The sequence below is a fragment of the Leuciscus leuciscus genome (assembly GCF_965113295.1).
Source record: "Leuciscus leuciscus genome assembly, chromosome: 1".
Taxonomy (NCBI): Eukaryota; Metazoa; Chordata; class Actinopteri; order Cypriniformes; family Leuciscidae; genus Leuciscus; species Leuciscus leuciscus.
This window is the reverse complement of record NC_138725.1, coordinates 68,650,199-68,677,008: the sequence shown is the minus strand read 5'-3', so window position 1 is coordinate 68,677,008 and position 26,810 is coordinate 68,650,199. Positions and strand designations below refer to the sequence as shown.

The following is a 26,810-nucleotide window of genomic DNA, read 5'->3' as shown; positions in this document are numbered from 1 at the left end:
TGTAACAGGTCAAAGAATGACAAATATTTTTGCAACTTTTAATCTTTTATTTTCTATTGTTTGTGAGTTTATTTCACCAAAATACTGTACTTAGGCCTGTCACGATTATGAAATTTGGGTGACGATTAATTGTCTAAAAAATAATTGCGGTTATGCCGATTAATTGCCAGTTTTAGGGCTTTGGCGAATAATTGTCTGTTTTAGGGCTTTGTCATAATTTTTTTGTGTGCTTAATTCATTAAATAATTGTGATGAATTTAATCCTTTGTAAATTATAATTTTGCAGTGTAAGATTACAGTTTACACCTTTAAATATTAAATAAATGAATTCAATAGCTATGAAAATTTTCTTAATAAACTTAGTTAGTGTATTAATCAGCAGCAAAAGTAATTCTTGAAAAAATCTGCACCGTAATTTTATGAAATCTAAACATGTTGATAAAATCTATTAGTACTCTTCTAAAATTAATTCATGTATTAATTACATTTTATTTATATATGAATGTAAAGAACCATATATATATATGTGTGTATATGTATATGTATATATATCAACATTGATAATAATAATGAATGTTTCTTGAGCATCAAATCATCATATTAGAATGATTTCTGAAGGATCATGTGACACTGAAGACTGGAGTAATGATGCTGAAAATTCAGCTTTGATCACAGGAATAAATTACAGTTTAAAATATATTAAAATAGAAAACAGTCATTTTAAATTGTCATAATATTTCACAATATTACTGTTTTTGTTTGTTTTTTCAAATAAATGCAGCCTTGGTGAGCAGAAGAGACTTCTTTTAAAAACATTAAAAAAAATCTTACTGACCCAAACTTTTGAACGGTAGTGTATATATATATATATATATATATATATATATATATATATATACACACACATATACACACAAATAATATACAATTAAATTATGCTTATTTTAAATGTATTGTGCAGCTTTTTAATGGGGCAACAAGATATGATATATACGACAGAACAGAACAAGATAGGCTTTTAATAATCTTACAGTGCAAAAAAACACGAAAATATGAAACTTCAAAACAGAGCGGCACAAAGCACGTATGCGTTTCGCGGGTGCAGAATGATGTGCTCAAAGCAACATACGAATTTAAAACTTCACGGCACAAAGCAAAGAAATGTCGAGCTAACAAATCCTAGTGTATATCTGTCCAACAGTTTATTGATCGTTTGTTTCTTCACAATTTAAAATTCCAGTTATTGTGCGTTTGATGCCAATTGATAGTCCTTGTGCTGTGTGTGATCTAACAGGCACACGGTAGCGAGTTGTTTAGAAACAACAATTAACTCCAGGAAAATAAAATAATTTTATGCAAATCCACAGCCCTTTTTCTACAGATCAAGTATTATAACGTAAATATATCATATTGGTGAGAGTTTCCTGTCGTAACCGGACGAGGCGCGCTGTTTGAATGCTGAACAGAGAATGATTGACAGCTGCAGAGGAGGGAAGACGAGTTTCTGTGAATTTAATTTTCTTTAATTTAACGATGTAAATATATTTCTGTCCCTCACATTAAGCTATAGAATGGCTCCAGATGACTTTGAATATATTGCTGGAAAACTTAATTAGTGCTTGTCTATTTCTTTTGGTCCATGACTCCCCCTTGTGCCGAAGGCCTATAAAAGAGCGCAATAATCGCGGTTGTCTAAAACAATCGCGGTTAGATCAAATAATCGCGATCAGACGGTTATTTAATTATCGCGACAGGCCTAACTGTACTGTTCAGTTATGTCATGGTAGCTTATAGGTATTGGGAGAGTTATTTGTTGTGTATGTGCGCCCTCTATTGGATGTGAGGTCATATACTGAATTTTCGCGTTCTTTTCTCAGTCTGCATTCTACGTGATTGAGAGAGGTATGTGTTCACGTCAGCGCAATGTAAAATTGAGATATACCTGTTAAAACTTTAGTTTTAATGCACATGGTAACTAGTATGTGTAATTTATAATGAGTGCAGTTACATTTAATCGAGATGTGTCGAGAACTTTGCTGTTTTGAGAGTTTGAGAAATTGCTAACATAGCTAACCTCGTGTTCTGTAGCTGTATGTTAGCGATCGTCATTCTATCCTCGTGTCACAGCCCACATGTTTCAGTTATCCTTTTTCTTATGTTAGGCTGATTCTGATTCGAGGATCGAATCCTGAACTTTTGCTCTCTTTGAAATTGAACAGGTATGTACTCCCAATACCAGGTTATGGATATAATGTGTTCATTTAAAAAGTTTTCTTGTTTGTGTTCAGTGCCATTAATGTTCAATGGCACTGAAAAGGCCCAGATGTGGAGCATGTACATGTTGCTTCGCGCATATTACTGTATGTATGTGTTAACTATTGAAAAGATAGTTTATTTCATGTTGCATAATGTTAATGTAAGAGCTAAAAGCCCAGAGTGGAGAACAGAGATAACACGCAATATGACACATACACATTATATATGAGCCTAATGTGATGTGTTTATTTTCTCTAATTGTTATTTTGTATTTTATTTTCTGATTTTTGAATGTGATTAAATGTTCAGTCTGCATTCTACGTGATTGAGAGAGGCTGATTCTGATTCGAGGATCGAATCCTGAACTTTTGCTCTCTTTGAAATTGAACAGTTGAACGGAATAAAGTGCCTTGAGGAAAGTCAGTGTCCTGTCATCAGTGCACCAGAACACAACGCAGTAGTCGGCGAAGAGCAGACCTCGCCGGCTACATGTACAAACTGTATATTCTGTCTCCTTACACTAACCCGACCCCTAAACCTACTCATCTCACACACACACACACACACACACACACACACACACACACACACACACACACACACACACACACACACACACACACACTAACCTGACTCCTAAACCTACCCATCACACAAGCTTGTGTACCTCAGTTTAGGTCCCCACAGTGACATGAGTCCCCGTGAGTGTGTGTGCATTCAGGTTTAGGCCTAAAGGCCAATTTATACTTCTGCGTCGAGTGTACGCCGTAGTGTACGTCGTAGGCTACGCACGTAGGCGACGCCGTCGTGAGCATTTATACTTCTGCGAATGTCTGTGTTGCTCTGCAGTTACACCGCCGAAACGCTAGTTGGCGCGGGTGGGTTTTAATGTTCCAGTTCCACTGTGTTTACATTCCTCGCGGCTATTTTGAGTTTAGGTTTCTACGAGCAATGGCGACTGAAGGAGTCAAACAGATGGCTGTACAGTTCACTTCATAGTTCCTATGAGGGGGGAGGAGTTAGGCCTTATTTTGGATCTCAAGGTTACTGGATCAACCTCCGAGGGGGTTCAGATTCAAGATACTGACTGTCAGTCAGACCAGCTCCGAGGACTGGTCTGTCTGATAGATCCACAAGCTCCTAAAATCCTCGTTCCCTTCTAACCCCATCACAGGAAGTTTCCGAGATCCGCTTTTGGGGGAAAAGCGCATCAGTTCCGGACTCTTCCAGTCGGCCTAGCCTTATCCCCTCGCACCTTCACTAAATGTATGGACGTGGCCCTTGCTCCATTGGGACTTCAGGGGGTCCGTATCTTAAATTATATAGATGACTGGCTCATTTTGGCTCAGTCGAAAGAACTGGCAATTCAACAACAAGGTGCTTGGGGTTGAGACCAAGGTTATTATAGTTTTACTTTTTTAAATTAGTTTTTATTTTAATATCGTTTTCAATTTCGCTTTAAATTTAAGTTTAGTTTTAGTTAAGTTTCATTAATGGTTTTGTTAGTTTTAGTTTAGTTTTTATTTTGCAAACACATTTCTATTTAGTTTTTATTTTATTTAGTTTCAGTTTTAGTTTTAGTAATTATAGTTTAGCAGAGCAAACAGAACACTTCCAGGGTAGACCAAAGCGAGACGCATAATTTCAGCAAAGTTTAATGTTTGCCGAGATTACAGTTAACTCTTGTGCAGAAATCTTAATAATGTGTGATATCAATGGTAAATGATTTCATATTTTCATTCCTCTATACACATTGTTTTCCAGTGGTTTTCGAAACAGGAAATAAAAAAACATCCCTTTTATTCATGCCTGGTGTAAAAATTATGACTAGTACTACTATACAAAAGTTGAGAGTACAGGACATTAGGAACTTTAGACACAGAGATATTTATTATAAAATAAAGCAGAGAGACAATCGGTCAGACCAGAGCATTCTTAGTATATTAGCTCTTCTTTAACAGTTTAAATCGAGTCGTGTCGCTCTGTTCTGGACAAAATATTTTTTTTCAATTAGTTAATTTTTTTTCTTTACTTGATGCACTCGACTACACCACTGGGCAATAGCACGCAATTCATCCAATCACTGATTGTGCTGTAGTGACTGACACCCCTGAGAGCCAACAGTAGCGGCATATTCATAAGGCCCGCCCACAGGTCGCGCCTGCGCCGCCGTCAGCATGAGCAGAGAGAATCAGATGAGAACAGATCTGGAACAGATCAGATGAGACAGCAGAACGGAGCATTTCTCCAGAAACTCCTTGTACTAAATGATAATCATAATCTATCGGGAACTGTGATTGTGTGCACTTGGAAACTTTGGATGCTTCAGCCTGGAGTGTTGTCGTCAGAGAGAGAAAGGTGAAGTGGAAATCGGGAGTAAAGATTTAGTGGATCCCAGAGTGATAATCTTTATTGAATAATATTCTTTAATTGAATATGTGATGCAATCTCGTGTGGGTGAGTGACATTTTTTATCATATGTTATCTTATGACAGATATGTCAATTTCAGAAATGATTTGATAAGAGATGAGTTGAGTAGGCCGCACTCACAGCGCGAGCTGAACTAGTTAGCCGTGGGCTAAAGCTACCACGTGTAACAATGATCATTGTGTCATGAGTTGAGACTCTAGAGCTGTGTCCCAATGTGAAGGCTGCATCCTTCGAAGGACTGAAGACTTCAAGGATGCAGCCTATGCGTCCTCCGAAGGACGCACCATGTAGCCTTCATAGGATTTCCTAATTGCGCAACCTTCTGATCACCGCTCCTCAACGGTGCGAGAGGACAGCTGCCATCCTGATAATTCATTTTAGCCAGAATTGGCTATTGTCATTTTTATGTTTTATATTTTACTGGAGGACATGGTGAGGATGTTTCAGCCCCGGCGCTGCCAGGTCATGTATTTTCGGTTTAGCCCTGTTTGAATATAAAACCCAATTGAATATAAAAAAGTCCAGTATTTCTCGCGCTCGTCATCGGCAGCTGTCACGGTTGCCAGGCGACAAGAACATTCCTTGTAGGCTAGACCGGTCCGAGCGCTTCAGATGCGCCCTTTGATATGGGACACAGCTGTAGTTAGCAACAATTTGTTATAGTGACAACAGACCTACATTTTGTTACTCTAATTTTCGGAACTGCATATTTCATTAAATATTCACGTACAAATGTGAAGTAACCTACTGAAGTACCTTTTTTCCCTCACATATGATTTTACATTACACAAAAGTATATAATGTAACAACCTTGAAAATATTCAGAAGTAAAATGCAGGAGTAGCATAATATAAATACAAAACTATAATAAAAACCCTGACAAGGAGTTTTTTCCCCTGCAGAATACATACCTCTAGTTTTACTCTTGATACTAAAAACTTGTTATTAAAAGTACTTTTTTCAGAAATTACTCTTTTTGAAAGTCTAATTATTATTCTAATAAATTCTAATAAAAGTCTACATAATTTTTTTCTTATTTTATGTAGGCTACTGTAAATGTTTGTTGATTTTGATATGTTTAACGTATGTTGTTAATAGTTGGAAAAAGTACTTTAATGTAGACCATGGAACAAATGATTTTCATTTACCAATTTTATTTGAAAAAAAAAAGTTTGTTTCAAGTAGAAATTATGACTGTCAAAAAAATAAACAATGTCCAGAACAATTCATTCTCTTTTATTTACACATTTAAAGTTGCATAAAATTTTTTTTCTTTCCTTTTAAAAAATTGTGAAAAAAGTTAAACAAGAATATGTAGAAAAAAATATATTTTTCAATCATTTTCTCAAGAAGAGAAAACAGCCTGTCCATCCTCTCGCTACTCTCCTTGCCTCTGGGCTGGTGTTCCTGCTGCTGGCTCCTCCTCACCGTGGGCACCCACTGCTGAACTGGGCCATGAGGACAAACCAGGGCCAAGTTTCAGCAGTGGGTTTCCCAGTCACACCCTCACCTGTCCCAGGACACTTGCAATCCTAAGGGCAGAGCAAATGAACCATGGCTTGTTAACAACAACAGCACAATACATTTCAGCAAAGACGTGTGTATTAACTTTCTTACTTAGTATTTTTTTTTCTCCTGAATTGCTCTAAAAAAGCTTAACACAGGGGTGCAATCTTAAGTGCATTGTTAACACTGCAAAATATGACACATCAAGACATGCATACAAAATACTTAAGAAATCATATTTCTATATACTCAAATTTGGTTAAAACCACATAGCTTGCATGACAGCACTACAAAAACACATAAAAGTGAAACCCCATTGCCTTATCAACTGCTTTTCTTATTGTTGTGGGCTTACTTCTTTAGCATATTTCTTTTAGCCTAATACACAAGTGAGATAGACTAGTGCAAATATTACAAATAGGTCGTTAAACTAATATCAGCACAAGTTTTGCCTCAAACTACCTGACAAATGAAGCCACGCAATAGTGACGAAGGAGTTAAGATGAAGTTTATAATAAACTTTAACTTGGTTTCGCTAGCCATTTAAATAAATGAAAACATAATACTTACATTTAAATGTGAATTTGCTGTCCACCACCGATCTCTAGTCTCGACCGCCTTTAAAAATAAATGCTGTCGTCAACGGCGCGCAATGACTTATGGGGTAGGATAGGCCGCTAAGTGTTCATTTATGTATCCTTCCTTTCACGGGGAAACGAAGGACGCATTTGGCGTCGCTTTTGAATCAGGGTAGCCTTCGTCGCGTCGCGATGACGCAACTGGCCTTCAAATACGGCCTTCGGAGGATGCAGAACTGAATTGGGACAGCCTTCATCACACCGTGGTGACGCAATCGGCCTTCAAATGCGACCTTCCAAGGATGCAGCCTTTGAATTGGGACGTCCTTCGTCGCGCCGCTGTGACGCAATCGGCCTTCAAATGCGGCCAATCGGCCTTCGGAGGATGCAGCCTTCGAAGGCCGATTGCGTCACAGCGGCGCGACGAAGGACGTCCCAATTCAAAGGCTGCATCCTTGGAAGGTCGCATTTGAAGGCCGATTGCGTCACAGCGGCGCGACGAAGGACGTCCCAATTCAAAGGCTGCATCCTTGGAAGGTCGCATTTGAAGGCCGATTGCGTCACAGCGGCGCGACGAAGGATGACCCAATTCAAAGGCTGTGTGGTCGCATTTGAAGGCCGATTGCGTCACCGCGGCGCAATGAAGGCTGTCCCAATTCAATTATGCATGTCGCTACTCGATCCGTACCGGAAACACGATCTGTACTGCGCATGTGCGAGAACGCATAGAGACAGAGCGCATTTAGGCCACGCCCACACCGGGGGGGAAAACAAACCAACCGTCACCATTGACTTTGCATTGCGAGAGGCTGCCTCCTTGTCATTTCTTGCTTCTAACAAAAGACAGAAAAATGCTTAAAAGCTGCTGTGTGACAAGGTGTACAGCAAACAAGCTAAAAAAAAAACAGAAACAAGTTTTTATTAGCTCTCGACCCCAAAAAACGAGTGTTTAGGACATAAAAGTGGATACAGGCAGTTGCGTCACGTGTCTCATTACTCTTGAGAACTAATGCACGTCCGCTGGAGGAGACCGTAATCGGCAACACAGGATAGTTTATCTTACAGAAATATAATATATAAAACTGACATTTGGATATTTGACTCACCAGTGACCAAATGTTTAACTTGCTGCACACGTAGTGTATTTTTAGTGCATACTGAGTGTCAGGATCCCACAATTTACCCATTCGTTCCAGCCTGTATCCACTTTTATGTCCTCAAACGCTCGTTTTTTGGGGTCGACAGCTTATAAAAACTTATTTCTGGGTTTCTTAGCTTGTTTGCTGTACACCTTGTCACATAGCAGCTTTTAGGCATTATTCTGTCTTTTCTTAGAAGCAAGAAATGACAAGGAGGCAGCCTCTCGCAATGCAAAGTCAATGGAGACGGTTGGTTTGTTTTTCCCCTTGGTGGGCGTGGTCTTCAGATTATGACGCGTTGCGCTCTAAATACATAGACGCCCTATTGGCCGCTTTGGAACGTTGCTGCGATACGTCAACGCGTCCGCCATTTTGCGGAGGGCAAGACTGCGCTGTAATCAAATGCAAGTAAACAGGTGAGCTGCGGTTTTTCTGGATAAAAACCCCCAAAAAATTATATTTATCAACCGATTTCAGTGGTTTGTATGTGGTGTATAAAAAAGTTCCATCTCTAGTTATTTAAAATCTCGATAGTTAGACTTATTTTTTTAATAAGGAATGGCCAAAGCTCAGGCTTGTCATGTATTTGGCTTTTTATTCTTGGATAAGAATTGTGAACACCCCCATACTGAGATATAATTTAATTTTCACATTAAATTAAATAAAATAAAGTTTTCTTATTGTGGAAAAAGCATATTCTGTCATTGACCCGATTTTAGCAATAACAAAGATAACTGATGGATCCTTTATGGTAATACATATGATATGGTACAACTACAGTGCAATGCAAATAGTAAATATAAGATAAAGTGAGAAGTAGGCTAATAGTAAATAGTTTAGTCAATAAATAAACAAACAGTATACAGCAAATAAAATAGTAATGAAAAGTATAATTATATAATATCATAAAGTACTATAATATAATAATATATTGATAATAGCATATAGTTTATGTATAATACTATAATAATAGCAATAGAATATGAAATATCAATTACAGAATATAGACAATGAAAAATAATAAGTTAAATAGTTACTATGAATAGTACAATCATTTAACAGCATAACTATAATAGATTGAATATCGCAAGTGGTATATTATAATAATAACAATAATAAATAATGTAAATTTATATATTTTAAAATATTCTTACATAGGCTATATAAAATAAAATGACACAACCCTGTCTCTTTTTGTTAAATTTCAGTTTTTAAAAGGTATAAGAAGCTATACAAGTCAAGAAATAAAGTAAACGATTCAGTCAAACATACAGCAGGCTACAACGTTAAATTTAAATAGCCTAAATATATAAAGTTATGAAACTTCACTTTGCCTTCAGCCAAAACGATTTGCCAAGGAACAAATGATAGATTAATGAGACCAAAGATCGCCCGTTAGATATACACAAGACGAATTATTCTCATGTTTAACCACTAGACTAAAGACATCAGATCCAGCGGCGAACGTCAGAAGCACTAGCCGAGGTAAGGCTGTTCTCGGCGGGGTACATGAGCGCTGAGCGCCCGGTGATCGCTGGATCTCACATCTCCGAAACCCTCAGATAACATTTTTAAATAGGCGCTATCTTTATAAATAAACCACAGATTTGAGCTTTAACCCTCTGGGGTCTGAGCTGTTTTCTGGCCCTGGAGGTGTTCTGACATTTGTGCTTATTTCTGTTACTTGTGACATTGTCATGGCTAAAGTCTTATTACACTGTATTTAGCACAAACTCTGCTACAATAATATATCAGCAGCATGTATGTAAAAGTTTGTAGTTTTGAGATAATGATAAAAAAAATTGTCACTGAAATAAGGCCATGAAACCCATACTGATTATTTCTTCACAAGACTTTTGAAAATTGTATCACGTAGCCTAGAATAATTGCTCCAAAACTATGTGAAAATCACCCTGACTGCTCATTCAGATAAGACAATATATTGATTAAAAATTTCTAAGACGTGTTTTGTGTGAAGAGCCATATGCGAAGAGGCGTGATCATCTCATGAATATGTAAGCCTTCAACACCTGAGAAAGACAAAGACACTCCCCTAACTGCCCTATTAGGAGCGATCAGGCCCTGTCATTCAGAGCAACCTTGCACAAAGAATGAGAATATTTAAAAAATAATGGCTTTTAGATTGTTTGGATTTATTTACAACACAACACAATCCAAAAATACACAGCAAATGACAAAAGAGCACATTGAAAACAATGATCCAAAGACAGAGACCTTTGTGCCATTCCTAAAAACATTGTACATACCTTTCATTTCCAAGGTGTTTGATTTTCACTTTACCATGTTCATGTACAGAGACTCATGTGAATGTTGAAGTCAGCAGGACTCAGTTGCATCTGGTCCCTGAAAGAAAAGAAAAAAAGTGAACATACTGGTATCAAGAGAAAACTAGGCCTGCACGATTTTGGGAATACATTTTAGATTTTTCTCGTTAAAATTGCTTTTTAAAATTCACAGAATACACACACACACACACACACACACACAAATGTTTCCAACAATATATAATATAATGAACAACATGTTTGTTGTGCCTTGTAGGCATACGCTATGTGCAGTACTGCATAAAATAATTATAACAATAACCTATAGCAGCCTATAAATCTTCCAAAAGATTTCAGTAACAATGCTAGAGAAAAATATATTGATTATCTTATGTTACTTCAAATGTTTCCATTCGTTATGATGATATGAAATGAGATAATAGTAAAAACATAAAGCCTAATGTTTGGTGCATTTTTCCTTTCAAACGCAATCGCCCCAAAATATGATGCATTCAAACCCACAGCGCGCTCCAAAATATGATACATTCAAACGCCATCGCGCTCCAAAATATTAAACATTATGGTTATACATATCTATGTTTGAGCAGATATCCACAAACAGTATTTAACAGTAAACACAGGTCTAAATAGTATAATATTCACCATATATCTAGCAACAGTTCAACTGCAATGTGAAGTTTATGCAACAATACCATAAACTAATAAGTACGAATTTCTTACCTTACATCTTTCTTGTCTTCAAATCGCGTTCTTCTTCTTCTGGGGGTAAATCCAATGTAAGCTCAGACGTGTCTTCCAAACTCGACGAAAAGCAGAGACTTGTGAAGTGTTTTGGTGTTTTGTGTTTGAGGTAACGAGGGGGTTCGCGTCCCATGTGGACGATTTGCATGTGAATCACTTTTGCGCGAGTGGGCGTGGTCGAATTAAAAGTAATTAGCAAGCGTTTGAGATACTGGACATCCTGTTGGTTTTATACAAATTACTTAAACAGAGAATATTTGTTTTCAGTTTGAATCCGATCATTTAAAAGTGCACACTTAAATGTGTATAAAGGTGTATGGCTCATAAATGTGTGACAAGTATTCGCTGAGTTTTGTTTCAGTTTATAGACGTGCTCAAGAAAAAAAAGTTCACCGCGACGGAGAGGCAGAACGCACACCCTGTTTATTTTCTTTATTTTACAAAAGCACAATGTTTTGATTTGATTGTAAGTGGACACATACAAAAGTAGAAATATCACAGATTCTTTTTTTATATTTCTTTTTTCTGTATAACCATAAATGACGGAGTAATTTAAGTTTATTGTACTACAATGTGAAGAAAATCCAGCAAAACACAGGGGCGCGTTTGCCGACCTCAGAGGGTTAAACAACTACATTGTCGACTGAAAAACTCTTAAAACTACATTTCGTGACACAATAACAGTAGTATTTTTAAATTTCGCGGCCTTTCTCCTCTGAAAATAAAAATAGTAAATGAAATACAACCAGAAACAAATGTTCAGTTTTGCTTGTGAAAGGTAATTCCCTGAGACCTGTTTTCAATTGTGTGGCGATTTGTACAGCCCCAAGCAAGCACACGAAATAGGCATTTTTCTCAATTCTCGTTATGAGAGGTATGGGAAAGTTGCCCTCCGCAGTATGGCGGCGCCGTTGACGCACGATCCAGCGGCCAATAGGGCGTCTATGTATTTATTATGTCTATGCGAGAACACGTCTCCTTCCTGTCTGATGTCGAAACCATTTACGGCAGTTGTTGTTCGACACTACACGATCCGTATCGTAACTGAAGCCCCTTAACTGACTTTTATTTATCCTTTGTCATTTTATTTATTGTTTATTTATTTTATTTTAACTTTAATTTATTTTCTTCTCCCTAAAGTTGTGTGTTATTCCTGTTAACATTCATATTTTTGTCAATTCTGTATAAGCCAGTTATTGTACATTTTACATCTTAAAAAATAAATAAAAAATAAGATCCGTATTGGAAAGTTATTTACTAGTGATTATCTTAACATAAATATATAAAATATCAAGGTTACATTAAATTGATTCAATAATTAAATGGAGAATTAATATTCTCGAGGATTTAAAGAATTAAATAGTTTATGTATGGGAAATACAGATGTGCATTAAGTGTGGGCATTATGATGCCACTAGTGTGCGATCAGCCTCCTCTGCAGAAGTAATATTGTGTAATATATTGTAATATTTACAATATTACTACATGTAATATTTCATTTGGTAAAGGTTTGTTCTATTTATTTCAGCATACTTTAACAAATGTCTGCACTCAAGAAAACACTGAAACACACCGGATAAAATTATTTATTTATTTATTTATTAATAAATGAAATCATCCATACCTACCTCCATCCATCTATCATCCATCCATCCCTCCATCCATCCATCCATCTACCCCTCCATCTATCTCTTCCTCCATCTATCCATCCATCCATCTACCCCTCCATCTATCTCTTCCTCCATCTATCTATCCATCCATCTATCCCTCCATCTAGCTATCCATCCATCTACCCCTCCATCTATCTCTTCCTCCAGCTATCACTCCATCCATCTATTATCATCCATCTACCCTCCATCTATCTCTTCCTCCATCTATCACTCCATCTATCTACCCCTCCATCTATCTATCTATCACTCCATCTATCACTCATCTATCACTCCATCTATCTACCCTCCATCTATCACTCATCTATCACTCCATCTATCTATCACTCCATCTATCTATCCCTCCATCTATCTATCCATCCATCTATCTATCCATCCATCTATCTATCATCCATCTACCCTCCATCTATCTATCCATCCATCTACCCCTCCATCTATCTATCCATCCATCTACCCCTCCATCTATCTCTTCCTCCATCTATCACTCCTATCTATCCATCCATCTACCCTCCATCTATCTCTTCCTCCATCTATCACTCCATCTACCTACCCCTCCATCTATCTATCATCCATCTATCACTCCATCTATCTACCCCTCCATCTATCTATCACTCCATCTATCTACCCTCCATCTATCTCTTCCTCCATCTATCACTCCATCTATCTACCCCTCCATCTATCTATCTTATCTATCTATCCATCTATCTACCCCTCCATCTATCTATCCATCCATCTACCCCTCCATCTATCTCTTCCTCCATCTATCACTCCTATCTATCTATCCATCTATCCATCCATCTACCCTCCATCTATCTCTTCCTCCATCTATCACTCCATCTACCTACCCCTCCATCTATCTATCATCCATCTATCACTCCATCTATCTACCCCTCCATCTATCTATCACTCCATCTATCTACCCTCCATCTATCTCTTCCTCCATCTATCACTCCATCTATCTACCCCTCCATCTATCTATCTTATCTATCTATCCATCTATCTACCCTCCATCTATCACTCCATCTATCTACCCCTCCATCTATCTATCCATCCATCTATATACATCTATCCATCTATCTATCCATCCATCTACCCCTCCATCTATCTATCCATCTATCTACCCCTCCATCTATCTATCTATCTATCTATCCATCTATCTATCTACCCTCCATCTATCTCTTCCTCCATCTATCTACCCCTCTATCTATCTATCCATCCATCTATCCCTACATCTATATCCATCCCTCCCTCCCTCCCTCCTTCCTCCTCCATCCATTCCTCCCTCTCTCCTCCATCCCTCCCTCTCTCCTCCATCCCTCCCTCTCTCCTCCATCCCTCCTCCCTCCATCTCTCCTCCATCCCTCCCTCACACCCCCTCCCTCCCTCATACTCTCTCACACACACGCTCTCCCTCCCTCAATCCATCACACGCTCTCGCTCGCTTGCTCTCACACACTCTCGCTCTCCATCCCTCACACACACAGACACGCTCTCTCTCACACTCACTCTCTCTCTTGCTCTCGCACGCTCGCTCTTACACTCACACACGCTCGCACACTCTCGTTCTCACACGCTCTTACACTCTCACACGCTCTCGCTCTCACACTCACACGCTCTTACACTCTCACAAGCTCTTACACTCTCACACACTCTCTTACATGCTCACACGCTCTCACTCTCACGCTCTTACACTCACACATTCACATGCTCTTACACGCTCACTCTCACACGCTCTTACACTCTCACAAGCTCTTACACTCTCACACACGCTCTCACACTTTCTTACATGCTCACACGCTCTCACTCTCACGCTCTTACACTCTCACACATTCACATGCTCTTACACGCTCTTACACTCTCACACGCTCTCTCTCACGCGCTCTTACACTCTCACACACTCACACGCTCTTACGTTCTCACACTCTCTCACTCTCACACGCTCTCGCACACTCATGAACAAACAAACTGCCGTTTCTGGCAGTGGCCCAATCAGATGCAGGCCAAGCACCTCCCAAGCTTCTTTTACCTGCATGCCACAAAATTAGCATTAGTCAAATGCTGGTAAAACTGTAAACAAGCTTGAGACTAGCTTGTTAGTTTCATCAGTATGCTAAAACATTGTAAGAAGTACCTTAATGGAATGTAAGACTGGCACAACAGTCTTGATTGGGTCATTCAACTGGCAGCGGTGACCAGATCTGACCTAAAAAGCAACACATTTCTTGAACAAATTGTCTCGAAAATATCCAGTTGATGAGATGGCGGTATTAACATTAAGTGACATGGCATCTGTGGCTTTAAAGGACAAGTTCGGTATTTTACACTTAAAGCCCTGTTTACAGATCGTATCTGATGAAATAGAACGGTTAAGATTAAAATTTGGACACATGCTCCTGTCCCGAGAATTTTAGGTTTATTTAGCTTTTGTGGACCTATTTTGCCAAACGCATCACACCCGTGATTCTTCCGTTGAGAGCTTGAATAATAGACACTCCAGCCCAGTTGGTGGCGATAATGCACCTTTGCCAATTGCAAGCAAACCACGGGCATTTCATTGAATACACAGAAGAAGCAGAAGAAGAAGCGGCGGAGTAATATCGTAAAGGTGCTGCGGTCTCACAGCACGTCCTATTAAGTCAATGGAGTTGGACAAAAACTACGATAAAACCTGTTGGAATGCATCTTTTTCAGCGATTTTTGATGGAACATATCAGTGAACACCCCCTGACCACTCGGTGAGTTTCACGTCTTTGTAAACGAAAGTTTAATGTGTTTTTAGGACGGAATCTTCCAGTGCATATAGACAACCATTGTGGGGGTGGTGGGGGGAAGCGAAATAAACCTAAAATTCTCGGGACAGCAGCATGTGTCCAAATTTTTATCTTAACCGTTCTATTTCATCAGATACGATCTGTAAACAGGGCTTTAAGTGTAAAATACCGAACTTGTCCTTTAATATGTTTAGTCCATATGCTACTGCAGGTGATAATACAGTAGTCAACATTTGAAGTGGATAAAGACCTTTCATTAAAGTTATATATGACTTTTGAACAATACCCGTTCTTGTCTTAGGACAACATTGCATAGAAACCGTGTCTATTCCTCGTTTAGTGAGATCAAATAATAAATCTACTGCAGGATCTAGGAAAAATCTAATTGTTATTAAAACAGAAAATGTTGCTATTAGTAAACAAAAACTATTTCTAAAGCTAGGTCTTCTAAACATTAGATCACTCACACCTAAGGCAGTTATTGTAAAAGAAATAGTCACAGATAATAGCTTCGATGTACTTTGCCTTACTGAAACCTGGCTTAAACCAAATGATTATTTCGGTATTAATGAGTCTACTCCTCCTGGATACTGTTGTAAGCATGAGCCCCTTCTGATTGGTTGTGGCGGCGGTGTTGCAACCATTTATAGAGATATTCTCAATGTTACTCAGAAAACGGGTTATTTCATTTGAAGTACTTGTACTAAATGTTACGCTCTTAGATGTTAGAAAAACATCCCTATTATCTCTAGCCTTGGCTACCGTATATAGACCGCCAGGGCCTTGCGCTGATTTCCTAAAAGAGTTTGCAGATTTTCTCTCAGACCTATTAGTCAATGTCGATAAAGCATTAATTGTTGGAGATTTTAACATACACGTAGATAATCCAAATGATGCGTTAGGGGCTGCGTTTACAGATTTATTAAATTCATTTGGGGTCAAGCAAAACGTCACCAGACCAACTCATCGTCTTAATCATACACTCGATTTAATTATATCACATGGAACCGATCCAACCGATATAGATATCATTCCACAAAGTGATGATGTCACTGATCACTACATCACTGCATATTACGTACTGCTGTAATATGTCATGCGGCGTCGCGTTATCAACCAGGCAGAACAATCCTCCCATCCACCATAGATAATTTCTCAAATTGCTTATCTAATCTGTCTCAGCTGCTGCCTGAACCCAAACAAACAGATGAACTAGAAGAACTAACTAGCACTATGAGCACCATTCTCTCTAGAACATTGGATGTGGTTGCACCTATTAAATTAAAAAAGGTCAGAGAGAAAAATAAAGCACCATGGTACAACAATACTACGCATGTTTTAAAGAGAGAAACACGTTTTTTAGAGCGTAAATGGAAACAAACTAATTTAGAGGTCTTTAGAATCGCGTGGAAAGACAGTATGTCACGTTATAAAAAGGCCCTAAAAGCGGCCAGGGCTGAGCACCTCCGCAAACTTATAGAAAACAACCAAAACAATCCAAGGTTTTTATTTAACACCGTGGCTAGACTAACAAATCAACAGACGTCACCCGAACAAAATATCCCGTTACAGTTCAGTAGTAATGATTTCATGAACTACTTCACTGAGAAAATAGAAAGCATCAGAACCACAATTGTAAACGTTCAATCTTCAATTGCGCCTTATAATTCAGCTTCAATTATCACCCCGCAAGAACAATTACAGTGCTTTACAACTATAGAACAAAAAGAGTTAAATAAACTTATCACTTCATCTAAAACAACAACATGTTTATTAGATCCTATACCAACTAAACTACTGAAAGAAGTGTTACCTGTAGTAGAAGAGCCTCTCCTCAATATTATTAACTCGTCTTTATCTTTAGGTCATGTTCCAAGAACATTTAAACTGGCAGTTATAAAACCTCTCATTAAGAAACCACAATTAGATCATAATAATCTAGCAAATTATAGACCCATTTCAAATCTTCCATTTATGTCTAAAATATTAGAAAAAGTGGTGTCTGCTCAACTGGGCTCTTTCTTGCAACAAAATGATATCTATGAAAAGTTTCCGTCTGGATTCAGACCGCATCATAGCACTGAAACTGTGCTTGTTAAAATCACAAATGATTTACTTTTAGCTTCTGACCAAGGCTGTATCTCAATACTAGTTTTACTTGATCTTAGTGCTGCGTTCGATACTATAGATCACACATTACTCTTAGATCGACTACAAAATTATACTGGTGTTCAAGGACAAGCATTAAGCTGGTTCAAATCATACCTATCTGACCGCTACCATTTTGTCTATTTAAATGGAGAAAAATCGATCATAACTCCAGTAAACTATGGAGTGCCGCAGGGATCTGTGTTAGGCCCTCTGTTATTCTCAATACATATGATGCCACTTGGAAATATTATAAGGAAACATGGAATTAGTTTCCATTGTTATGCTGATGACACTCAAATATATATTTCATCACGGCCGGATGAAAACGCAAAATTTTCCAAATTGACAGAGTGTGTTAAAGATATAAAAGATTGGATGACGCGTAATTTTCTTTTATTAAATCCAGACAAGACAGAGGTAATACTTATCGGTTAAAAAAAACGCCCACAAAACCTCGCACAATACAACTTTAACATCATAGGATGTCCTGTTACTTTATCCTCTACAGTAAAAGACCTGGGTGTTATACTCGATTGCAACCTGTCTTTTGAAAATCATATTTCATATGTTACAAAAAAAAGCCTTTTTCCACCTTAGAAACATTGCTAAGCTACGTAATATGCTATCAGTTTCTGATGCAGAAAAGTTAGTTCATGCATTCATGACCTCGAGACTGGATTACTGTAATGCTTTATTAGCTGGTTGTCCTGCATCCTCAATAAACAAGCTACAGTTAGTCCAAAATGCCGCCGCTAGAGTTCTTACGAGATCAAGAAAATATGATCATATAACACCGATTTTATCATCACTGCATTGGTTACCTATAAAGCTCCGTATTAATTACAAGGTATTGCTACTGGCTTATAAAGCCCTAAATGGCTTAGCTCCAGTCTATTTAACGGATCTTCTATCGTCCTATAATCCATCGCGCTCTTTAAGATCACTAAATTCAAGGCTTTTGGTCATACCTAGGATATCCAGAACCACCAAAGGAGGGAGAGCATTTTCACATTTGGCTCCAAAACTCTAGAATAGTCTTCCTGATACTGTTCGTTGCTCAGACTCGCTCTCCCAGTTTAAAACTAGATTAAAGTCACATCTCTTCAGCCAGGCATTCATATAATCCTACAGTTCAAACTACAATCCGGCCTCTAGCTCATAAATGCCAGAGGAGAACTGGCCCCCGACTGAGCCTGGGTTCTCCCAAGGTTTTTTTTTCTCTCCATTAGGTCACCTGATGGAGTTTTAGGACACTCCAACTTTGATTAACTTTTTTGATCCACTTCAAATATAACTTTTAAATCAAGGAGGTATCCAACAATCAAAGGTGGCAAAAGTAGACACATTCTTAACTCTTTCCCCGCCAAACACGGAATTTTCCGGGTTTTATGAAAAAACGCTTCCCCGCCAAACACGGAATTTTCCGGGTATCCGTGTTTATGGTGGTATACGGTAAGGAAGACCCGTGCGCATGCTCTGAAAGAGTACGGAACTTTTTGATCAAAGAAACCGACTGTGATCGGCTCAAACATGAATGGAGTAGCGAGAATGTAGCTATCTGACAGACAAATGAAGAGGTTTACGGCTGATCAAGTACTGGAGGTGTTGATGGACTCTGAGTCCGATCACTCCTTATTTGATCATTCTGAATCTGATCGGGACGAAGTAACGTTAGTCAGTGAGAGAGATGAACATGTTGTCACAGAAAGTTCTAACGTTAGTCATGGACGAGCAGCAGATAGATTGTTCACCCGTCGATCTGGACGAAGACAAAGTTCACCTGTGTGTCGAAGAGTGGACAGTGACAGTTCAGACTGTGATACTTCGGACAGTGAGTGGACGCATTCAAGGCCAAGATCTCATTCATCGTTCCCAGGTGGCAGAACGCGTAGAGGTAAGACAAGATAAGAAAATATATGAGAAAGTGTTCTATCTTTATGCACATGTAATGCACAATTTTGGATAATATATATATAAACACTATAATGTTTGTGTGTGAGTGTGCATGTATTTATGTGTGGCTGTGTGCATAAAATATGAGCGTGTAATGCCCAAATTGTTTCTCTCTTTGTGCACATTTACCACATTGTAATATGTATTTACAGGTGAAACTCGAAAAATTTGAATATCGTGCAAAAGTTAATTTATTCATTTATATAATGTTGATGATTATGGCTTACAGCTTATGTAAACCCCAAATTCTAAATTAGAATATTGTGAAAAGGTTTTCATAAGCTGTAAGCCATAATCATCAAAGTTATAACAAATAAAGGCTTGAAATATCTCACTTTGCATGTAATGAGTCAATATAATATATTAGTTTCACCTTATAAGTTGAATTACTGAAAAACTTTTGCACGATATTCACTTTTTTCGAGTTTCACCTGTGTGTATGTGTGTGTATCTATGTCTTTTTATTGAAAGTAATTCCAATTATTCATATAATTATTTACAGGTAGAACACGGCAGAGGCAGAGGCGTCAAGTACATCAACATGGTGTTGCTGGTGACCAAACAAGTGCCACTGTGAACCATCCAGCTGAAGATGCTGAACCTGATGATCCTGAGTGGCATGAAACTAACTGGCAGCCAAAAAACATTCCCTTCACTGAGAATCCTGGGCCTATCGGTGATGCTGCTGCTCTTGAGTCAGAACAACCTGTAGACTTTACTGAGTTGTTCATTTCTGATGTACTGATTCAGAACATTGTTGATCAGACCAACCTGTATGCAGATCAGTGTATTCAGGCTATGGATGACACTTCAAAACATGCTAGATGTCATGCATGGAAGCCTGTCACAGTTTCAGAAATGAAAACTTTCATGGGGCTCCTTTTTCTCACTGGTATCATTCATAAGCCTGAACTTGATATGTACTGGTGTACAGATGACATGTTAGCTACCCCCTACTTCAACAAGGTCATGCCTCGCAACAGGTTTGAAATCATATGGAGATTTCTTCACTTCAATGATAATACAACAAGGCCGGACAATTGTACTGACAGGCTGTACAAAATCCGCCCTGTCTTGGATCACCTTGTGTCCAAATTCCGCGAAATGTATCAGCCCAAGTCAAACATTTGCATTGATGAGGGGATGTTTCTGTGGCGTGGGTGCCTAGCTTTCAGGGTGTACAATCCCCAGAAACCCATCAAATATGGAGTAAAATCCTACATCTTGTGCGATTCTGATACAGGCTACTGTTTTAACATGAAGCCCTATTGTGGGGAAAGCGCTACCCTGGGTGACACGGTTGTCTCTCTTCTTGATCGCCTAGCAGGTCATGGCTACAGATTGTTTATGGACAACCTATACAACTCTGTACGACTGTGTGAGCGCCTACTTGATGTGAAAACCCATGTATGTGGTACAATTAGGAAAAACAGAGGTGAACCGCCGGTCATTCGAGATGTCAGAAATGCTGACCTTAGGATTGGGGAAACAATCATGCGTCACAACAAAAATGTGATGGTCTTGGCATGGAGAGACAAACAAACAGTGAAAATGGTTACAACATTCCATCAGAACAGCATGGAACGTGTTGAGGTATGGCAGAGAGGCCACCAAGAAAAAGTTGCAAAGCAAAAACCAGCATGCATTGTGGAATACAATCATGAAATGAATGGCGTTGACAAACTAGACCAAAACATTGTGTACTACCCTTTTATCAGGAAGTCACACAAGTGGACGAAGAAATTTGTCATGTATCTGTTTCAGATCAGTTTGTTCAACGCTTTTGTCATTTACAAAGCGAAAAACCCACAGGGTAATTGTAACACTCTTCTCTCGTTCATCCAGAGTGTTATAAAATCATGGACCAGCCGAGAGTATGCTGGTGGTGGGGAGAAAAGTGCTACTGAAAACACTCCAAGAGCACCATACAACACTGACCCAACAAACAGGCTGAATGTCAGTTTTGCTGTTCATGAACTTGTTCCAATCCCGCCCACTCCCAAAAAGCAACACCCAACCAGAGGATGCAGAGTTTGTGTACGTAAGGGGTTGCGGAAGGAGACCTCGTTCTACTGCAAAAGTTGTGGCGTCCCCTTACATCCTGGGAAATGTTACTCTGTGTACCACTCAAAAGCAAATTACAGTGCCTAAATTTAATATATTTTAGATTTATTTATGATTGTAATTTATTTTGGAAGGTTTTATATATGATGGAAACGACATCTGAATGTATTCTGCTTGAAAATGCCTTTTTCTCACCTTTTTGTCCAGAATGTTGTGTTTTTGACAAAACCTATCTATGTTCAAGTGGCAATAAAAAAAGAAAAAATTAAGATAAAATAAAATATTTTTTTTTGTTTAAAAGCAGAGGCTCAGATCTTTATTTTGATATGTAGCATGTTCATATATTCATAGAAGAAAATATTCTGTGGGCCATTAAAGTTTAGCAAAAATCGTCAAAAACCCTGGCGGTGGCTGGCAACTTAAAAAAAAAAATGCTGGCGGGGAAAGAGTTAAGAACAGATATAAGATACCCATTAAGTATGTAAAATTACCCATTCTTTCACATCCCGGATAATTTTAGACCAATAGTAGCCAGCAATAACCCGGTTTTGAGTGCCTCTGACACCACTATGATTGCCAGTCCCAGGGTTATTGTGGCACTCCGTGAGAACAGACCTCTTCTTTTCCTCTGACAGGACAACTAGCCGCATATACTGCATACTGGGGCCCGATGTAGAAGAGTCTGTGGTCTGTTTTAAAAGGAAAAAAAGAAAACGTCTGAAAGTTGAAATTCAAAGTATTACTATCTGATATCTGACAGGTTTAACTACATTAAAATCACATATTAATACCCAGATATGGGAGCTGAACAAGTACAGTTAAAATAACTTGATATTTAAAAAAAAAAAAATTCCATTTAGCACATGAGGTTGTACCAGTCAGTCAGTTCTCTTCTATTTTTCATTATACAATCTTCCGGTTCTTATACCCCCGGTTTCACACAGACAAGGCCCAGAGAGTAAAATGCATATTTGAGCTGTTTTAACTTAAAGCAACACCGTGACTGATACATCTTAAAATATGTCAATGCCATTTTTTGTCTCAAGATACACACCAGTAATGTTTATTTTTCTAAGGCAAGTTTATAAAAGCTGGGTGTAACGATACCCTCATTTCACGTTTCGATACATATCACGATACTGAACTCACGATACGATATTATTGCGATACTCCCAAGAAATATTATAAAAGGTTAACACAAAATGCACTGTTGATTAAAATGCTAACTTTGATATTACATTGTGGGTTTAAATGAATAGGCTTGGACTTGGTGCTTGTAACCCAAGAACAATGGTGCCACCAGAATACAAATATTCATGATTCTGAAGCTGAAAATACTGAATTATTTTAGACGAATATTTTTAACATTCTGGTAACATAAGACGTTTGGCATTATCAGGACCCACAAATATTCCCCATTGCATTATTATACATTATAATCAACATTATATAGTTGTTTAATGTAGTACTTACACAAAAACTCTGAAAACATCCATTTTTTTCCTCACACAGTAATTTTTATTTTGGGTGAACTATCCACGATACATATTCACTATCCACGATACGTATTGTTGCATTTTTGTATTACGATATATTGTGGCACGATATATTGTTACACAACACAATTGAACTAAGGCCAAATCCTGGATTAGTGTTGCCTTGTCATAGTTACCTTTGATGATAAAATTCGCAGACGACCGTCTCACTTTCCGACGCTCTTCGTGATTGTCAGGCATTTCTCCTTTTAAGAGAAATTGTTGAACTTTCACATAAAATGCAAAAGAATCCATGTTTTTTTTCGCACATGCAGGACAGTACAGTACAAATCATGACAGTAAAGTACGGATCGAGTAGTGACAGTGACGTTGTCGTAAAAACATTGATGATGACAGGAAGTGGCAGAAAAACATGCGCAGTACAGATAGTGTTACCGGTACGGATCGAGTAGCGACACTGCATCCTTCGAAGGCCGGTTGCGTCATCGCAGCACGACGAAGGCTAAAGCGACACCATGCACCATTCGTTTCCCCGTGAAAGGAAGGATACATGAATGGACACTTAGCGGACTATCCTACCCCATAAGTCATCGCACGCCGGTGACGACAGCATTTTTATTTTAAAAAAAAATGACGGCCGAGAGTTCGGTGGTGGACGGCAAATTCACATTTAAATGAAAGTATTATGTTTTCATTTACTCAAATAGCTAGTGAAACCACAGTTAAAAGCCACAAGTTTTTCTTTCTTATAAAATTCATCTTAACTCCTTCGTCACCATTGCGTGGCTTCATTTGTCAGGTGGTCTGAGGCAAAACTTGTGCTAATATTAGTTTAATAATTGTTTCAGGCAGCAAGGAGCAGACAGCTCAATTTATTAAATTGCAATTAAAAAAATAAATAAACTAAATAAATTACATTTTATTGTAATATTTGCACTCGTCTGTCTAACTTGTGTAAATAAGAAATATCATTCACCCTATAAAGCCCACAACAATAAGAAAAGCAGTAGATAAGGCGTTTTTGTTTTTGTAGTGCTGTCATGCAAGCTATGTCTAAAGGTTTTAACCAAATTTGAGTATTCATAAATATGATTTCTGAATATTATTTTAAAAATAAGAAAGTTGAGATCACATCTTTGCTGAAATGTATTGTGCTGTTGTTGTTAACAAGCCATGGTTAATTTGCTCTGCCTTAGGATTGCAAGTGTCCTGGGACGGGTGAGGGTGTGAGTGGGAAACCCACTGCTGAAACTTGGCCCTGGTTTGTCCTCATGGATGAGATGTTGGGACAGAGGCATTGCCACCCTCATTGACTCAATCCCTGAGGACACACCAGGGCCGAGTTCAGCAGTGTGTGACCAAGAAGAGGAGGAGCCAGGGGTAACGGTAGCAGCACCAGCACCAGCAGCACGATGAAGGCGAGACAGAGAGGACGAGTTTTTGGACTTGATTAGAGAAGACATGGGACTGCAGAGGCGAGGAGAGCACAGGGGAGTAGGGAGAGAATGGACAGGCTGTTTTCTCTTCTTGAAAGAATGATTGAGAAAAAAAAATAAAAAATTATATATATATATATATTCTTGTTTAACTTTTTTTCACTTATATTTTTTAAAAGGAAAAAAAAAATTATGCAACTTTAAATGTGTAAATAAAAGAATTCATTGCTCTGGACATTGTTTATTTTTGTAATGACAGTCATAATTTCTACATGAAACAAATTCTTCAATACCTTTTTCCCCCAACTATTTACAAAATACGTTAAACATCTCAAAATCAACATAAACATTTAAATTTACAGTACATAAAATAAGAAAAAATGATGTGGACTTTTATTCAGCTGAGTGGGAGACCTAGGTGTGTTGCTGGACCAGGATGGGCTCCACAATAGAGACCCTGGTAAGGCCTCCTGCTGGTGGGACATCATCTGGGATGGTCTCCAGAGTGTTTGACTGCATATTTTCACCATCCACTAAATTGTCTACCAACAGGTTTGCAGGGCTGACTCATGGAATAAATCTTGAGATACTTTATTACACTAAAGTACTTTTAATAACCACTAATACCGCATTGGGGAAAAACTACTAGTCATATATTTCAAACCTTAGTTAAGCAAAATTATCTTGCATACTCTAATGTACTTAAAGGGATACTTTACCGTTTTTTCATATTAAACTATGTTATTCCCTTAACTAAGACGAGTTGATACATACCTCTCTCGTCTCAGTGCGTGCACTAAATCCCTCTGTCTTGCGGCGAAACTTTGTTAGCCCAGTTCATTTAATATGGGCCAAGCAGAGAAGCTACCAAACACCTCCACGTTTTCCCTATTTAAATACAGTTACTCGCGAAGTGTAACTCGACCTAGGACGGTGACACAAAACAAAACGTTGCAATACCATAGCAAGTGCTTGTAAGCACTTCGACTTGGCGCAGTAATATCTTCACTAGAGGGAGCGGGGGCCGGTGAGAGGATTTTTCCACGAGTGAAGATATTACTGCGCCAAGTCGAAGTGCTTACAAGCACTTGCTATGGTATTCCGCCATACAAAATAGTTATCCATTTTACACGCTTAGAAAAGCGCAACGTTTTGTTTTGTGTCACAGTCCTAGGTCGAGTTACACTTCGCGAGTAACTGTATTTAAATAGGGAAAACGTGGAGGTGTTTGGTAGCTTCTCTGCTTGGCCCATATTAAATGAACTGGGCTAACAAAGTTTCGCCGCAAGACAGAGGGATTTAGTGCACGCACTGAGACGAGAGAGGTATGTATCAACTCGTCTTAGTTAAGGGAATAACATAGTTTAATATGAAAAAACGGTAAAGTATCCCTTTAAGGTATCAAGAGTAAAAGTAAAGGAATTCTGGAGGAAAAAAACCTTGTCAGGGTTTTTGTGATGGTTCTGCTTTTATATTACTGCATATGTTGCATTTTACTTCTGAATATTTTCAAGGTTGATACATTTAAACTATATACTTTTTGTGTAGTTAAATGTAAAACAATGCATCATATTGTAAAATAACATAATTTTGTAGTGTTGCTGTCCTGTGTGGGAAAATCACCTCGAGTATCAACGATGTAGTTCCTTACTTAGCCGAAAGTACATGACCTGAAACATCCTCCATGTCCTCCAGTAAAATATAAAACATGAAAATGACAATAGCCAATTCTGGCTCCATAGCTGTTTACTCAATTATATCAAATGAATTATCAGGATGGCAGCATACTCTCGCACCGTTGCTTGGCGCCTGGAGCGGTAATCGGGAACACCTGGCTGCGCAATTAGGAAATCCTACGAAGGCTACATGGTGCGTCGTTCGGAGGACGCATAGGCTGCATCATTTGAAGTCCGCAGCCTTCGAAGGATGCAGCCTTCACATTGGGACACAGCTAATGAGTGATTAATGAATGTTGATGTGTTAAATAACTGTCGAAAAATTGGATTAATGTGTCATTTGAACTGCGCATGTATATGATTTGTTACTGAAATGTTGAATCAGAAATGAATTATTGTACGTTTGCCTTGTGTTTTCTAAGGCTGCGTTTTCTTGTTCTGTTTTTTTCCTATGTGAACGTGATCGGCAAGTGTATCCTGTTTTGTGCCATAAATAATCCTGTGGAGGTGAATCGCCTGCCTAGTGGATGCAATTAAATATGCACAAATGGCTTGCTGACCAGTGCCCATGGACCGGTTTCCACTTTGAACCATAATTTGAAACCATCAACTGGTAGGATAATTACAATTTTCTTTTGT

General features: G+C 38.4%; 1 protein-coding gene and 1 long non-coding RNA gene across 2 annotated transcripts in view; one reads left to right on the top strand and one right to left on the bottom strand.

The window, feature by feature from the left end:
• Positions 1 to 26,774, top strand: part of LOC309511858 (uncharacterized protein) — a 158,917-nt gene extending 132,143 nt beyond the window's left edge. The window contains exon 6 of the mRNA XM_082187208.1: positions 26,643 to 26,774. Coding sequence (XP_082043334.1) covers positions 26,643 to 26,708 — 66 coding nt within the window. The 3' untranslated portion in view covers positions 26,709 to 26,774. The remainder of the gene's footprint in view (positions 1 to 26,642) is intronic.
• The window catches only part of LOC309512811, a 115,630-nt gene that overhangs the window by 7,068 nt on the left and 81,752 nt on the right, over positions 1 to 26,810 (bottom strand). The window lies entirely within an intron of this gene.